This window comes from Pantherophis guttatus, chromosome 13, assembly GCF_059756535.1.
Source record: "Pantherophis guttatus breed Tessera chromosome 13, ASM5975653v1, whole genome shotgun sequence".
NCBI classification, from domain to species: Eukaryota; Metazoa; Chordata; class Lepidosauria; order Squamata; family Colubridae; genus Pantherophis; species Pantherophis guttatus.
This window is the reverse complement of record NC_142075.1, coordinates 25,700,560-25,717,484: the sequence shown is the minus strand read 5'-3', so window position 1 is coordinate 25,717,484 and position 16,925 is coordinate 25,700,560. Positions and strand designations below refer to the sequence as shown.

Here is a 16,925-nt window from a genome sequence, read left to right as displayed (position 1 = left end):
CAAAACATTTGCAGTTTTAGTTGGAAAGAACAAGGTTTGGACAAGGAACGAATAAGTTCCTCCAAACTCATCTGGAACAACTGATATTTAGAAAGAAAAATTCTTAGAAAAAAAGAGAAATCTGAGATAGTAAGTTAAAAGGAAGGCTGGGAGCATAAAATGCAAAGGGAGCTTCTCTCTCTCTCTCTCTCTCTCTCTCTCTCTCTCTCTCTCTCTTGCAAATTATGGTGTGGGTCTCCCTCTCTGGTTCAGTAACCCATCAGCTTCTTGTGCTCAGACTCTGGAGCAGCTCTGGGGGGAACTGCAGAGGAGGAGATCCCTCTGGAGGCTGCTCCACTTCGCCAGCATCCAAAGGGCTTCCTAGTTTCCAAAGCTTTCCGGGAAAGAAGCATGGAAGGCCACTTACTTTGGTATGCTTGATTTCCAGGTTGAGGGTGGGCGAAGGCAGCAAGTGCAGGGAAGCCATCAGGGCCGCTGGGTCCGCCTTCAGTCCAGCAGGCATCTCGATTTTGCTGGAAGTCATCGCTTCTCCGGCTCCTGCCTTTTCCAGCACAGTTCTGTCCCCGTTATCTGGCTGAAGATGATGATGACGGATGGGGTGGGGGAGAAAGAGAGAGGGGGGTGCGGACTTTATTCCCCGTCCTCCAAGATGAGTGCTGAAGACGCGGCTGCTCTCCTCAGCGCATCTAGACAGGTGTGAAGGCAGCCGCTTCTTATAGGACCCGAGGGCAGGGCCAAAGAGGCCGGACCGTCCTACCTAGAACGGAGTCTCTCCGTTTACACGAGTCCCTCGGCCCCCTACCGGCCCCGCCCGTGGAGGGGGCTCGTAAGGCAACAGGTCTTCCCCCGGCTGGCAGTCAAGTCCAGCCAACGTCCCTGGGCTTCCTCGGATGCCCGCGTGGGAGGAAGGGGAGAGCGAGGAGGGTGCAACAGGGGCTCAGGGAGGCGGAACGAGGAGGAGAGCAGGGAAAGGAGAAGGCTTCCCCGGGATAATGAAAGGAGAATTAGCACCTCGGTTTTCCATGCAGCGCGGCCGAAAGCCAGCCGGGGACCGGCGGTCTCGAAACAGAGGCTGCAGAAGAGGAAGAGGCTCCCTACACACCGTCCAGGAGGAATTTAGGGATCTAATTAAGGACTCGCTGCGGGTGAGGGGGGAGTCATCAAGATGTCAGACCCAGAAAATCTCTCCAGGGATGGAACTGCGCTCTCAATGTAGGTGGTGGCTGTGCAAAACTCTGGTGCAGCTTTGTACGGATCCCCCCTGGCGGTCTCCACCAAGGGAGTTCAGGAATTCAGCCACAGTTTCTTCTCTGTAAAATGGGAAGATCCCCTGGGAACAAATGTGGGGTTGAAAACAAAGAGAACAGCTATAGCACAGATGAAGAAAAGCACAAAAAGGTGAAATCAGCTTTTCTCCCTCTGTTGCCCCCCCCCCAGAGGAAAAGACATCCTTGCCCGAGTTTGCAGGAACGCCCCCTGACCCTGAGCCAGGCGGGCTGGGCCCCCAGGGCCAGCGGGCCGGCTTGGAGGCGCCTCGGGCAGCGGGGACAACGGAGAAGGGCAGGGGTGGCCTCTTGGCAGTGGGGGCAAAGGCCCAGACAGCGCCAGGATCGGGATGAAGGGGCCCTGCTATTCGCTCTCCTTCTTCAGGGAACAAACGTGTCCCCTCTGGCCCCAGGAGGGCCGTTTTGTCTTGAAAGTCGCCAAGCGGATCCCAGAGTTTGTCGGCTCGCTGCATGAAAAGAGAGAAGCTCTCCTTCGTGGTCCCCACCCCATAGAAGGCTCTTGCTCGCGGTGGGTGCCCGCTTGCCAGCGAACCGAAGGTCTTGGGGGCCACCGGCTCGGGCTCCTGGGGAACTTGCCTGGCCCAGATGGACGAGGCCGCCCAGCGCAGCTTTCCTGAACCTGGACGCAGCGCCACCCGTGGCATCTCCTGCGCATTTGCCGCCCTCTGCTGGAGGCGGATGGAAGTGGCCTTTCTCTCCCGACTGGCTGCGAAGTGACTCGCAATGCTCGGCCCCGGTCGGTGCCCTGGACTCAGCGGGGTGCCTTCCTCTGCGGGGCTCCCCATGGTTTCCACAGTCTGAGAGACCCCTGAGGAAGAAGAGAATAAGATTTGCAGAGGGGAGGAAGATTATTTCATTAATTTGCAAGACGAAGGGATGGACACTGCGAAGGAAGGAAGGAAAGAAAGAAGGAAGGAAAGAAGGAAGGAAGGAAGGAAGGAAGGAAGGAAGGAAGGAAGGAAGGAAGGAAGGAAGGAAGGGAGAGAGAAACTCATTCAAATGACATTTGAGGGAGAATCTGACAAATAATAAAATGAACCCACGCACCCCCCCCCCCCCTTCAAAGGCAGTCTACCTTTGGATGGCAGATGAAGCTTCCATCTCCATCTCAGATCGGGCAAGGGCCTCCTACATCCCGGGGCTCCTTATGTTCTCTTATGCTTCGGCGTTTCAACTCTGGGTATTTTATCTCATTAATTCCCTTGCTGGCTTTCGAAGGCGACTTGTGATTTAATTGTAGGGCCAGGATAAACGAGCCCTTCCGGCCTTCCTTCCACGCGTCCCGGGACGCGCGTGAATTAAACGAATTCTTCAAGTGCCTCTGAGCTTGGGGTGATTTGAGAGCCAGTCGCTGAAAGGCCCCGCGAATTTATAGCTGCAAATGCAGTTGCGGGGGGAGAGCCAGAGGCTCGGGCGGTCGGATGCTTCCGCGGCCCAAATGTAACTCCTCCGGAACTTTCTTGAGTTACCCGTCCTTGAGTAAGCCAGCCAGCACTGCCCTGACAGCCTGGACGCGGCCCCCCTTCCAGGCTCCGGGCTTGCTCGGGCAGGAGCAACTCCGCGTTCGGCAGCTCCCGTTCTCCCGGCGCTTGTCGGAACCCTGAGCGCACCGGTCACGCGGGGCTGGGCTGCTGGCGGCATCGCTGGGCAGAGGCGCTCGCGGGCCAGTCAGCCCGACCGAAGCCAGGCGGAGCCGGGGCGCCCTCTTAGGAGACCGAGTCGGGGGATCGCCGCGGTTTCAGGCTGGGGGAGGCGAGGCGGCGAGGCGGGGCTCAGGACCGCTTTCCCCGCAGTGGAGAGTCTGTGCGACAGGGGAGACGTTCCCCAAAGCGCTCCTCCGCCACCAGCCGAGGCTGCTCGGAGCGGACCCCGGGTCTGTCAGGCCCAGCAAAGCTCCTCCGGAGGTCGGGTGGGGCGTCGGGGCAGAAACCCCCTTGAGCGAAGAGCTCCGCAGCCAGCACCATGGAGAGCTCCGCCGGTCTGGCCGCCCGGGCTCCCTCGGGGGATGCGGGAGGGAGGCAGGCAGGCAGGCAGGCAAAGGGAAACAGACCGGGCACAGGCGGCTGCCCCGTGGCTCCTGCCGCCCCACCCCCCAGCCGTGGAGTTCAGCTTTCGGTTGGCCTAGTCAGCAGAGGGCACCCGTGGGCACACCAGGAGGGTAGAGGTGACCCCTGCCTGTGCTGGAGAGAGGGGACCAAGGGTTCCCCCATCCTCCCCTGGGGAGCAGCCCCAGCCCCCCCCACCCTGAAAGGTCAGCACAGGAGGCCATTTTAGCCCTCTACCTGCATCACCAGGCCCTCTGGAAATTATGTCCCCACATCTTCTGATGGGAGGTTCCATACACCAGTTGCACGTCAGGATCTCAAGAAGGAGACCTAAGGAGGCTGAGCTGGCTTTGCAACTCCTGCTTGTTGGTTTCTTCTCCCCTCACTCATCAGTCACCCCCGAAAGAACGTCTGCAAGAAAAGTACACCCCCCCCCCAAGGGACAGCAGACGAAGAATGTGGGGAGATACCTGTTTGTGGAGCCCAGGATGGTCATTTGAGGCAAGCTTTGCTTTTTCTTTGCCCTTCAAACACAGAACATTGGTAGTGCTGAGCACTTCTCATGAGGCATGGAGTTCCAGAGGCCAGGGATCAGAGAAGAGAAAGCCCTGGTGCTTTTGCCCCCAGGATGGACAGGGGCCTGAAGAGGAGGTTCCCGGCCCTCACACACTAGGGCCACTTGCTGCTTCCCTTATTTTCAGCTCTTCTTTGCCTCCCTCTCCCTTGTCCCCACCCCACCCCAAATTTACTCTGTGAGAAATGCATCAAACCTGGAAATGGGGTGACCTTTTGCCTAATGGAGGCTGCCTAATGAGCAAGATGCCATTAACCACGTTCCTCCCTCTCATTCATCACGGCTAATGCTCCTTCTCTTCTCCCCCTTAAATTTTTTATTTTTACCCTTTCGACCAAAGAAATAAGTCTTTGGTCTAATTAGTCAGTTACACATTAAATTAGTACAGTCATTATGCTTTAATGAATACGGGTGAAGGCAGCCAAGGCTTCTGCCAGCATGGGCCCTATTTCTCCACCCTGACCCCCTCTTCCAGCCTCAGGGAGGAGACAGGGCACAGCCAACCCTCCCTTGTCTACTGAGGGCCAGGCACCAGCCAGGCCTGGCCTCCCTTTTGAGGCCCCTCTCTGCCCAGGACAGGCCAGAGGGAGGGGCCAAACCACCCAAGGCCAGGGGCAGTCTCTCCTCTGGCAGTGGCAGCCGTGCCTGGCATGCAGGCTCAAGGGTGGGGGTGGGAAATAGCTGTTTGGCTCTTTTCCCCTGCACAGTTGTTGTTCCAGGAAGGAAGAACATGCGGCAGGGTCACAAAGGCCGGGCAGTGGCTGTGCACAGGAACTTTCCTTTTGTTTCCTTTATCCCTTATAGCCGTTTCCTTTTACACCAGCCAGCAATCGGTGGCAAAATGCAACAAACAATATCTGCACTTCCATCATGAAAAACAGGCAAAGGCTTGCACTCCCACCCATGCACATAAGAGAAGCTCCTGAGAAGGGCAGCAATGCCTCCCCCACCCCCCTTTCTGGCACATCGTGTGGGGAAATTCCTGCAACAAGGTGGGAGTGCAGGACAGCAGAAGGACAGCTGTCAATCACTGGGGGGCCCACCTGCCCCCATCTGCCAAGGCTTCCTTGGGTCTCTTTGGAATTGCCCCTGCCCCCACCCGATACAGGGACCTTTGGCCTTGAGCCAACTGGACAGGTGTCTGCAGCCCCCCCTGCGCTGGAGCTGGACCACTCTGGGTGAACTGAGAGGAAAGGCTGACAGACAGCAGGCTCCCCACTGGGCTTCTTTATTGGTGAAAACAGGGGAAACCGGGACCTGCAATGAGTCATGAGAAGCTGCTTTGCTTGCCTTCCAAGTGGGGAAAAGTCCCATTTCTGGAGCTGTTTATTTAGCCAAGAAAAATCAATGTTGATCAAAGTAGTTACAAAACCATCTTTGTCACAAGGACAGAGAGAGAACATGGCTTCTCCCCTTCTCCGGATCTAGAATACAGGTTAGTTGATGAAACCGTCAAGATGAGTTTCAGGAACGAAAGGAGGCAGGGCAGTGTGGAATTCTCCTATAGAACTCCCTGCCACAAGATGTGGCAATGGCTAAAGGAAGCGTGTAAACTGCTGGCAGAGAATCAGCCTCTGGGAGGGTTCATGCTTTGGGTCTAGAGAAATGGGTATGTTCTCACCAGGGCATGTGGAGGCAGCCTGCGCCCCCAAGCCAGGTGTAGAACCCATGGCTCAGGTGTGGCTGAACACACCTCTTGGCAGCCTCCCCACAGAGGCTCTGCAGCACCAGCCAATCGCCAGCTGGCCTCTGACAGATATATAAAGAGAGGCTCCCTTTCGCCACTCTCCTTTTTCTCCTGAACCTTCACAGATTTCAGCTATCACAGCCAGTGTGTGTGTGTTGTTTGTGTGTTACTTGTGCAATCAGCAGCTGGCTGGCTTCTCCTGGCAGCAAGTGAGGGGCTGCCCTGCCTTATCTCCGGCCTGTTATAAATAGCCCGGCGCATGCCTAGAGGGCAGCACAGAATGGGGTCTCTTAAGGAGTGATCTGGGAAGGCAAAGGGAGGCCGAGAAACCCCCTGGCTGGTCGGGGTTTTGCAAGAACCGTTTGAGGAGGGAGCCAAAGTTCAAAAAAAGCAAGAGGGACACACATTTGACTGCACATTTCCCAAGTCAGAACCAGCCAGGACACCAGGATGACACAGAAAGCAGGAAAGAGCCTGAAAGAAAAAGTGGCCCTAAAGAACAATTTGCTGAAGGAAGCGCTGGCAGAACTCTTGGGGACCTTCATCTTGATTGTAAGTATGGCCTCCTCCCCCACCCTCCCTCCCTCCCTCGTGCAACATTGGTGGCCCCCAAACCAAGCTCAGCAACGGGAGCTGGAAATGTTGCTCAGAAATTAAAAGTACACAGAAATGGTTGTTGCAGCTGGTTGGGTGGACACTGGTTTGGTCGGTTTTGTGAAGACCTGAGTCTGTTTCTACCCCACGCCCCCACCTGTTCCCCCAATTGCCTTGGGGCACATCTGCTACTTGGACGGCATTCTCTCTGCATCTGGGCTGATCCCCAGGTGAGATGTAATCAGGCTTACAAAGGGAGGGAAATAGGAAGAAGGGGTGCTGTGCCCAGGCCAGTTCCAGCTCTGGCATAAAACTCAATCCCTGCCATGCTGAGAGGAGGCGCTCCATCAGGAACCACAACCAATGTTTACAGCTCCCTTTTTTCCTCACGTCCCTCAGCACAGATGTTAGATATTCTAGAAAAGGTAAACCACAGCACCCCAAGGGCTTCTGGGGGTCTGGTTGAACTGCTCATCAACCGAGCATCAGACAGCAGAAAGCTAGACTGGCATAAACTTGGCCGTTCCCATGACCAACCCCTCTCCTGCCTCTGCTCCCAGCCCCTGCCAGGTGACAAAAGCAGCCAGGCTCTGTGCACCTCCAGTTGTCCTTGGCCAAGATCAGCCCAAGAGCAGACAGGCGTTGCTCAGGGGTGCAGCCACAACCCAGTCTGTGCCATGGCTCCATGAAGACGGGGTCTCCTGGGACCTTGAGTAACCTTCTGGAGAACTTGCCCAAGACGGGATCCTGACAGCTCCGTGGGAGAGCTGGAGTTGCACAAGATGTTGCAATATGAGCTCCTTGGAATAAAGAACACCGGTTATTCTAAACTAATTCTGAGTTTTCTGATAGGCACAGAGTTTATAGCTGCATATTTCTACATTTCACTTAACTACTCATAAAAGGAAGCAGCTAAAGGGCAGGGAAGCAGCCCTTCTCCTGTTGGCCCACTGTCAGTCGAGATTTCTGTTGTCATTAGGATCTCATCCCAGAACTGGACAAGGCCACAGCCACAAAAGGGTGAAGCTACAGGCTTGATTCTGACCTTTGTTTAAAGGCATTTATTTGCTTTACTAACGTGTGAGAGGTTTTCCCTTTCAAACTTGCAGTTGGAGGTAGAGCACGATGGGTGGGATTATAGCCATACCCATAACAGGATCAAGGGGGAGTCCCAACATCCAGGCTGTGGAGTCCCCTTTGGCCTGTGGCAGAGGCTCCCTTCTTCAGAGATCACCACGAGAGGCCCGGGGAGCCTGGTGCTTTTAACAGAACAGCTGACTTGCAGCTAAGCTACTGGCTACAAGGCATCTCTCCATGTGACTTGTTTTTCCAAGCAGCCCCTCACCTGCCAGCCTCCCATCCCACCCCTTGGGAAGCCCCCCCCACCTGCCACCTGAAACCAATGCAGACCATTCTTGTGTGAAGTGCTTTACAATCTTCCTTGCACCCTGGAGGAATCCATGTTCGATTCCACAATCAGCTCTGAGCAAGAACTGTCTGGGTCAAGAGATGGTTTCACGCTGGAAAATATGGAGGGGGGCTCCTGCCCATTGCAGACCTCACTCTGCCCAACTGGTACCCAATGTCCTGCCGTGGGCTCTCAATCGGCCAGAACTTATTTCTGCAGCCTGGTCTCCATGTTTCAAAGCCTTTAGAGCGGCCAGATGTCTTCTTAGCTCTTTCCAGCACAGGTGATCTCTAACGACCCCGTCCCCAAACAGGCACCAGGAGACAGCGGAGGCTGCTAGTCAGAGTCAAAGGTTAGCCAAGCAGAGGCCAGTTTATTTGCCTTTGCATGTCCAGGAGAGAAAAAGGGGGAGAAAAGGGGGAGGGGGTTGCGGAGACTTTCTGAGAAAAACGCCCAGGAAGATCGACCCGAGGGGACAGGACGGGACCATCCTGGGACTGGTGTCAGGAGGCCCCAGACCCACACCAGCCATGCCGCTGGCTTTTTCCATTGGGGTAGCAGTTGGCTGGCAGAATCTTCCCCCTACATGCTGGGCTGGAGGCTTAACGCTGCTTCAATCTGGTGCCCCTTTGATGGCAGCTTGGTGCCATTGTTTGCTCCACATTTTCAGTGATTTCACCCTTGGGAGGTTCTGTTTTAACTTGTTGCACAAGGCAACGTTCTTCTCTGCTCAGTTCCTCCCGCAGACGGGCCTGTTGGTGAGAGTAAAGGCGGATTGTGCGTGGGTGGTGGGTGGATGATGAGCGGATTTAATGCCTCTGATTTGATTCCCTTTTGCTGACAGCTTAGTGCCGCCAGGGGTTTTTTACTCATTGAAATCTCCAGTTTTGGCGATTCCACCATTTGGAGAGTTCTGTTTTAACTTGTTTCACAAGACGAATCAAGGCAGGAGAGAGAGAATGCACCACTGCCATGCCTGAAAGGAGTCGGCCCTGCCAATGCCCAGGTGGTGCATCTGCCCAAAAATTCACGGCTTGCCCAACGTCCAGCTTTCTTCTTGCCTCTCTTCGTTTCTTCTCAGTCCAGAGAGAAGCCCATCCCACTCAGCAGTGCCTTGTCGCGACTCAGTTTTGCTTGGCGCCCAGTCTCTGCCCTCTGGCCCATTCCAAGGCTGGCTCCGGGTTCAATTAAGGGGAGGGATGGGAACTGCTGGGAAAAAAGGCTTCCAGCGTGTGGCCCAGGGAGAGCTTCAAGAAATCACTTCTCGGCATCAGAAGCCTTGAGACAACCCGAGGCTGGCTTGGCATCAGCTTTTATACAATCAGGGTGGAATGCAGACGCACAACTTTCCTTGGGAAGGCCGGAGGACATGGGGATATTTACCCAGAAAAGGTGGCTCAGGTCACTGAAACGAATTACAGCCACCACCAGCACCTCCACCTCCCTTCGAGTTCCCCCCACCCTCCCCAGAGGACTTGTTAATTGCTCAAAAAGTTTGGAAGATTTAAGTGGCCATGGTGGACAAGGGCTTGGAGGGGGGCATATGTGCCTCCCACGTAGCTCCTCTTGCTTATCTCCATCAAGGCCGTCTTCCTTACTCCCTGCAACTCCAACCAGCCACGCCTTCTGCTAGAGGATGAGTTGGTAGCTATCAGAAGGTCACCTTGGCCTCACTTGCAGGAGAATTTTTTCAGCGCCTGCTCTGACATCCTGAGAAGCTCCAAATTTCATGCAGGGCTAGGATCATGTCCTGCTTGCTCACACCCAAATCCTTTTCTTCCCTTGAGGTCCTGCTCCCCAACACTGGCCTGAAGGGCAGCGGTGCCTCTTTCCCCCCAATGCCCCCAAGGCCTCTTGGTCTGCAGGGATCCCAGTGGAGGAGCCGAAGCCCTTCTGGAGGGGGTGGCCAGCCCAACTGCCCGAGCACCTGATCCTGGGTGAGGAGATGGAGGAAAGAGAAGTGTTTGTAGGAGAAGCTCTGTATTTCACCCCCAAGGAGCCCACCAGCGAATGGGCTGTTATTTTTATACAGTGGAGCAGGGGAAAGGAAAGGAAAAGAATTGCTGATTGGTTACCAAGTTTACATGACAGTCACACACCCATAAGCCAAAGCCATCCTGTAATACATCATAATACTCTTATTAACCAGTTACTCCTACTTCATTGCCATATATTGGCAAGTCAGCTGTCCTGTTTATTATGCTAATGATAAACTCTGCTGCTTCCCTCAGGACCCTTGTCTGGGCGCCCCTAACCATCCTTGCTGAGGATCTCATTTGCAAAACCAGAGAGTCCGAGGTGCCTCCGGACAGCTTGTCTGCATAGGAGCCCCTTGTCTGCAGTGTTTGTGCGAGAGCCCTCTGACTCTCGCTGGCAGGTGTTAAAAGAAATGTTACTTCTTGCAGGAAAAGACAAAACTAATCTAGATAAATTCTGCCTGGACAGTGAGATGGGCAGCAAATAAATATGATAAACAGATTGATAAAGTCAATCCATAGTTTACAAAAACCTCTAGTTACTTATTAATAATTAACTAGTCCTACTCTTTAACAGAGCCTCTTCAAAACGCCCCCAAAGTTCCCTCTCTCCACCCCCCCCCTCCAGTGACTCCAAAGAGGAGAGGTTCTCCCCGACACCTAATGAAACGGACTTTTTTCTCGGGGTGCATAGACGGCCAGGAGCAGAGTGGGAAATGCTCTGGAGCAAGCACAGAGGCCTCCATTTCCTATTTTATGGAGGACCTTTCCTTCTGAATCATGCTTTTCCTTCTAGAGGTCCTGACTGAAAAGGTTCTCAGCAGGCCCCCCCCTCCCCCCCCCCCCCGCTTCTCAAAAAAGCTTTCTGGCTGACAAAATAGGCATGTTTAAACTTTAGGCGCCACATCCCGTTTTGCCTAATGGCTCCCAAATAATTTAATCATTGTGACTAATTAAAAGAAAGAACTTAACCACAATATGGATAAAAAATCCATATTGTGGTATATTTGTTGGTTTTCATCCAACAAATATTTGTCTGACATAAACTATGCACAAAAATTATGGCATCTCATAGCTCTAAGCAAAGATATGCAAAAGGTCCTATATAGTCTTAAAAGAATGGCAAATTGCTTCTCTCCCTCCCCCCCGCCTCTCTCTCTCTCACACACACACGATACATGTTCAGATGATGCCATCTTTATGGCAAGAATCCATCCCTAGGGATGAGGGGCCTGTTTTCCACAGAAATACGCAGGGGGCACCTCTGGTGGACGGGAGTTACAAGATGCCCCTGACTGACAATAGTTATTGTTTTTGAGTGGTGCAAAAGTGCATCCCAGCCACCCAGTTCTGGCAACCAAGAGCTCCAGGAGGGCCTTTGCACCCCTTGGGCAGGCAGGCGAAGGGCCCTCGGAGTCAGAGCCAGAGATGGGAAGGCCGAACTGCCCAACTGGTGGGCAGCTGCTGTTCTCACCTGTCTCCTTCTGAAACTGCAGGCGCTGGGCTGTGGCTGCGTGGCACAAACCGTTCTGAGTAGGGGGGCCCTGGGAGGAGCACTGATGATCTCTGTTGGCTTCGCCATGGCTGTCACCCTGGCCGTCTATGTGGCAGGAGGCATCTCTGGTAAGCTGGCATTTGCTATTCATCGGTTTGGGAAAAGGAGAGATGGGCTGCTGTCTTGCAGCTGGAGATTTAGCCCCTTGCTCAGATCAGCCCTTTCTTCCTTCCGCCAAGGGTCCCAAGGGCCCCACAGGGTGGGGAGTGGTCCCTGCCAGGAGCCCCCACCAGCCCCTGCCAAGAAGAGCAGCCTTCAGATGTGCTGGTCCCAGCAGGGGGTGGCTCCGGAGCGCATCTCATAAAGGCTGCAAGGGGGCCTCAGGAAAGTCCCCGGTGCAGAGAGCGGTTGTGTCTGTGAGCCAAAAGGGGAATCGTGGCACAGGGGAAACAGATGAGGAGAGATTTCAAGTGGGGATCTTTCAAAATGTCTCCATTTGTTTTTTCACCTTTTGCAAAGAGGTGGCAGAGCAGACAGGGGGAGGGCCAATTTCCATTAGTGCAGGCTATCAGCTCTCCTGGCCTTGCATTGTTTTCTTATCAGAGAGAAATGAATCTGGCCCTGCAAAGGCACCGTGGGAAAATACCCCCCCCCCCCCCCCGCAGCACAAGAGGCTGGGTCAGTCAGAGGCTCTTTCGGAGGGGAGGAATGGCTCAGTCAGAGGAGCCTCTGCTTGGCTCTGCCTCCTTTGGGACTCCAGACCTTGTCTGGAGGTGACAGTGGATACCCACATTTGGGGAGGGGGGATGCCAGGACCCCTCCCCTGTGGTTGGAAGCCCCTGGCTGGGCACCTGCAGATCTAGTGATCCTGAACCCGATTCCAGCAGCCCTGTTTCATCCCTCACCCGTGACCCCAACCTGCCCAAACTCAGCCACTGGTGATCCAGAGTGATTTCTGCTAATCTCTTATTCATCCTTGTTGATGCTCCTCCAAAATAAATCATTAACCTTCACCCAGGACTTAAAGAGAGGATAGAAATAATTGGATTCCATAAATAAATAATCAGGCCTTAAAAGAGACAATGAAAATGTCACCTCTTGAAGCCGAGAAAGCTTCGTCTCTCAGGTGATGGACATAGATATTCCGGTCAAGCGGGCACCCCCCACCCCAGTGCCCACTGAGATGACTTCCATTGGGGCATGTTAGAAATGCAATGATTTATCAGCCATCCCTCAAGCACCATTCCATGAGGCAGTGGGGAAATTGGGTGGTGGGATGCCCTTCACCTTAGACCTCCGGAGAAGTCCTAGAGAGCCTCTTGCAAGCGTCCACCCACCCCACCACCTGGGCAGCTGCCAGCGGACAGTCCAGTGTGAGCTCTACGATGAGACCTCCGGGTCTGCCCTGCCTGTCCTGGGCCAGGGGGCTTAGCTGAGCCCACCTTCCCAGGAAAGCTCCTTCTGACAACCCAAGGACCATCTCCTTGGCAGCCAATGCTGAGCAGCCTTGAGAAGGGATCCATCCGAGGGACCAAGAAGGGAGCATCAGCCAGCCTCTTTCTCTTCTCGTCTCCTAGGTGGTCACATCAATCCAGCCGTCTCCTTCGCCATGTGCCTGACTGGGAAGATGAAATGGGCCAAATTCCCCGTTTATGTCCTGGCACAGTATCTGGGTGCCTTTCTTGGATCTGCTGTGGTCTTTGGAATCAACTATGGTGAGTGGGAGGGGGTAGCCTCCTTTGCCCCAGCTGGCATTTTACACAGGAACCCAAAAACATTCTTGTAAAATTAGGTGACTTTTTCCCCAGACGGGCCGGAATTTGTGGCCACTTTTGCACACTGTTTGGCCGTTGCGGAAACCCCATGGAGGCGCTTCCGGGCAGAGATTTTCCTGGGCCCCAGGGAGCTTCTGCTTGAGAAGCCAGTTTCGCTTCCCTTCAGTGCTGTGGGAGGCCACAAGAGGCATCCAGTTTTAGAACCAGAAAGGGGGTTCTCCGCACCTAAGCAAGGCGTCCGTTTCTGTTTCTTGCAAAACCCGCAAAATCCAAGCCTCCCTCACTCGTGACTCAGCTCTTCTGTGGCAAGGCGGGCTGCCCCTTCCCTCTTCCAAGGCTGCTGCCTGTCACTTCCTCCGCAGATGCTCTCATCTTCTACACGGATGGCATCTTCACCGTCACAGGACCCAACGCCACAGCACACATTTTTGCAACATATCCTCAGGAATATTTGTCCCTGACCAATGGCTTCGCAGACCAGGTAAGGAGCAGGCAGGCTGCTTGGGAGGGTGTCCCACTTTTCTTCTTTTGGGAGGGGCTGTGACTTATCTGAGCCCCAGGAAGGGGCAGGCAGAAGCCGGGGCCTTCTTAATGCCAATAAAAGGCACCTCAATGGAAAAGGTGGCATCAGGGCCGAGAGAGGCTTCCCATCCTCACCTAAAGTCGCTCTCTCTCCTGCAACCTGAGGGACCCTTTCTCTCTCCCCCCCCCCCCCCCGGGTCCGAGGGCTGGGGGCAGCCTGGAGACCATCAGGGGAGGGGTAAAGCCCTTGTCTTTCTCTGCCAGATGATGTCCACGGCCTTTCTTATCCTGGGGGTCTTTGCCATCTTTGACACGGGCAACCTGGGGGTCCCGAAAGGGCTGGAGCCCATTGCCATCGGCCTCCTCATCATACTGCTGACCTCCTCCATGGCCCTGAACAGCGGCTGCGCCATGAACCCTGCCCGAGATTTGGGCCCCCGCCTCTTCACCTACCTGGCAGGGTGGGGGTCTGAAGTCTTCACGTGAGTCCTCTGCCCTGGGCCATCCGCCATCGCCATCCCTGCTTTCCTAACCCACCCAGAAGGGCTTCCATGCGGGAGGAGTGCGGCGGCGAGGCTGAGCAGGAGGGTCTTGCCCGAGGCCGCCCCACGTGCCTCCGTGGAAGAGCAAGACTTGAGCAGGCTGGCGGGGCTCCCCCGTAGCTGGCTCCCCCCAAAGTCCAGAAACCTCAGGCCGGTCCCTGTGCCCTCCCGCCGCCTCGTAGGTCCAGTTCGGCCCGGCCTCGCCTCCTCCCGCGGGGCGCTGCTCTCCGCGGAAGCCGCCCGTCGAGCCAGCGCAGCGCAAGGCTGCCATCTGGCGGCCAATCACGGCGGCTGTTTTTCCCCAGAGCGGGTGGCCAGCGCCTCCCTTTGCTTAGGCGTCCTGGGGCGTCCAGGCCAGAAGTGGCCCTTGGCCCTTCTTTGACCATCGGCGCGCTTTTAGCTCTGCGTGGACGTTTCATTTCCAAATTGAAGGGCTTAATGCTTCTCCTCGGAAGCAATGCCGTTGCCTCAGGAAGTGGGTTCAGGTTGGTGGGTTCTAAGCAAGAAATACAGGCTCAAAGGGGTCTGGGGGCTAGTGAGGATTAAGTACCCTGAGAGCAACCCTCTAAATCCGTGGTAATGAAACTTGCCTATTTCTTTCCCCCCACAGAGCTGGCAATAACTGGTGGTGGGTCCCCATCGCCGGCCCCATGGTCGGGGCAGCCTTGGGAGCTGCCACCTACATGCTCTTCATTGAGGTCCACCACTTCCCCCTGTCCCCCTGCCGGAAGACAGACACGGACGCCCTCCACGAACATGAACTGACCCACCTGGAGGAGGGGAAGTAGGGCCCAATGAAGCTCCCAGTCCCCCACCACCAGAGGTCCCACAGCCCACAGGAAAGCCACAGGTGGCAGGAGGTCAAAATAGCCTCTCACCACAAACCCTCAAGAAAGTTATTTTTAAATCAGAAAATGATTCATTGGCCTTCTGCTTGCCTCTGCTCCATCTCCCCTCCTTCCCCAGGTCTTCAGTCTCCATTCCCTCCAAACAACAAAGAGTGTCTGGCAAAACCCCAGGCAGCGCTTTGTCCTCCTGGGTGCCTCCAGTGCTGGGCCAGGGCCCCCTTGAGCAGCTAGCAGAGCCGTTTCCACACCTGAGTTCGAAAACCACCTTTAGCTTCAATCTGGGCAGCCAGAGGAGAGCAGCACCCAGAACCAGCTCAGCTCTTCTGGGCACTGAGGTTCCCCCAAAGGGGCTGCCCAGAGAATGGCACTTCCTGAGCTGTTGCAAACCATTCTTGCTCCCCAGAGAATGGCATTTCTGAACGGGGGGGGGGGGGGGGGCTTGTTTTTTTTTTTTTTTTAATTTGATTTATATGCCGCCCTTCTCCGAAGACTCAGGGCGGCTTACAATGTGCTCAGCAATAGCCTTCATCCTTTTGTATATTTATACAAAGTCAGCTTATTGCCCCCACAACTGGGTCCTCATTTCACCTACCTTAGAAAGGATGGAAGGCTGAGTCAACCTTGAGCCTTTGGCGAGATTCGAACCCTGCAGAATTGCAGGCAGCTGGTCTTAATCAGCTTAATAACAGGGTGCCTTAAGCCCCTGTACTACCAAGGCTTGTGGAAGAGGAGGCTGCCTAGCAAAAGTGGCAGGCCCCTCCACTGCTTTCTTCCCCTCCCCCCATGCAAGCCTTCTCCCCAGCAGCAGCCCAGCAGAGTTGCCAACAAAGCCGCAACCTTGATCCAGGTGTGGGAGGATGCATGTTTTGGAGCTCTGCAGCTAAGCCAAAGGGGCCCCAGCCAGAGAAGCCCGAGGGAGAGGAGTTTGGGGGGGGGGGGGCTGTGAGCAACAGCAGCAGCAGAGAAGTCCCAGAAGGGGCTCCAGACAGAAAGAAGCCCTGAGGTGGACTAGTGGAGAGCATAGTTTAGAGGAAATCATAGTAGAATAATAGGGAGTAGCAATAGTAGCAATTGAGTAGTATGGAGTATAACATATTGAATAGTAATGAGTATAAGCATTGTCAGGGTATGTTGTAATAGTGATTATCATAGAAACAGTATAGAGAAAGCAATAAAATGGAGTATAGGAAGTCATATCACTTTTATACATTTGTTTTTACAAAATAAAACCGCTTTCCATCCTTTATATACCAGATGTCAGCGTTCCAAATTAGGCTCTCTTCCAGCGCTGACATAACAAGATGAACACCAGAGACATACAGAAGCCCCCACTCCAGGATCCAGGACTTTAGTGTCTCTTGTGGGTCAATGAATTGGCTATAATTTAAAAAAGAACCTCTCTTGCTTATGATCTCTCTCACACACACACAGACAACAAAGCATTTGTCAGGACCCCCAAAGGAACACATCTAGAGCCCCCTCCCCCCCCCAGTCCAGCCATCTCTTTCTTGTCAAGCCAAAGGAGCAGCTCTGACTTCAGCAAAGGTGCTGAACGCTGGATTCGAACTGGCTTCTTTGACTGTCTCCAGCTCCAGTGTGCAATTCTGCCTTGTTCCAGAGGGACATCCAGAGGGACGGTGAATAAAGAACATTTTCTCCCAATCACAATGCCAGTGTCTACTTGGGAAGACATGATCTCCCTGGGAGGGGCGTGTATGTGCTAGTGATGCCCCCCCCCCAGGAGGGCATCCAAGGAAGAAGCAAGAGGTGTTTGCAAGCAGAGAATACCCCCTCCAATCCATTTGTCCAGAAGCAAAAGGGGCCCCCTCTTCTGGTGGTCCTGGCCCATCTCTTGAGGACCCAGCAAGCAACCCTGGCTTGTCTCCCTTGTTTGCTTTGCAGTCTTTGCAACAGGAGTGATTGCCCTGAGCCCCCCCCCCCCCCCATCAAGCTGCCCTTTACTCCATGGCTCTTCTCCATCTCTCCAACTGGTCAAGGAAACTGGTGCCGGCTCCATAGCTGTCCAAATGCACCTCCCCCTGTCCTAGTTTTAGAGCCCCCAAAGATCAGCAATGTGGGTGAAAGAACAGGTGAAGATGGCACGCTTAAAGTGGGGGGTCATGAGTTCCCAGGGAGGGTGTAGTAGCTGAAATCAAGCAGTAATGCTGAGAAG

The 16,925-nt window shown here is 54.5% G+C and overlaps 2 protein-coding genes across 4 annotated transcripts in view; one reads left to right on the top strand and one right to left on the bottom strand.

Moving 5' to 3' along the window:
• ALDH1A2 (aldehyde dehydrogenase 1 family member A2) overlaps positions 1 to 1,248 on the bottom strand; it is a 30,270-nt gene extending 29,022 nt beyond the window's left edge. Inside the window, exons 1-2 of one of the 3 annotated variants that reach the window (XM_087878010.1) lie at positions 1,012 to 1,248; positions 407 to 574 (exon numbers count right to left, since the gene is read on the bottom strand). In XM_087878010.1, the coding sequence (XP_087734136.1) occupies positions 407 to 523 (117 nt within the window). In that variant the 5' untranslated portion in view covers positions 524 to 574; positions 1,012 to 1,248. Of the gene's footprint in view, positions 1 to 406; positions 735 to 1,011 lie in introns of those variants that run through there. The other 2 variants (XM_034409341.3, XM_034409344.3) reach the window with 2 other exon arrangements.
• Positions 1,249 to 5,645: 4,397 nt separating this feature from the next.
• AQP9 (aquaporin 9) lies at positions 5,646 to 14,829 on the top strand. The gene is made up of 6 exons (XM_034409361.3): positions 5,646 to 6,144; positions 11,067 to 11,193; positions 12,643 to 12,780; positions 13,203 to 13,321; positions 13,627 to 13,844; positions 14,515 to 14,829. The coding sequence occupies exons 1-6, from the start codon at positions 6,043 to 6,045 to the stop codon at positions 14,690 to 14,692; spliced, it is 882 nt and encodes a 293-aa protein (XP_034265252.2). The 5' UTR covers positions 5,646 to 6,042; the 3' UTR covers positions 14,693 to 14,829.
• The last annotated feature ends 2,096 nt before the right edge of the window (positions 14,830 to 16,925 follow it).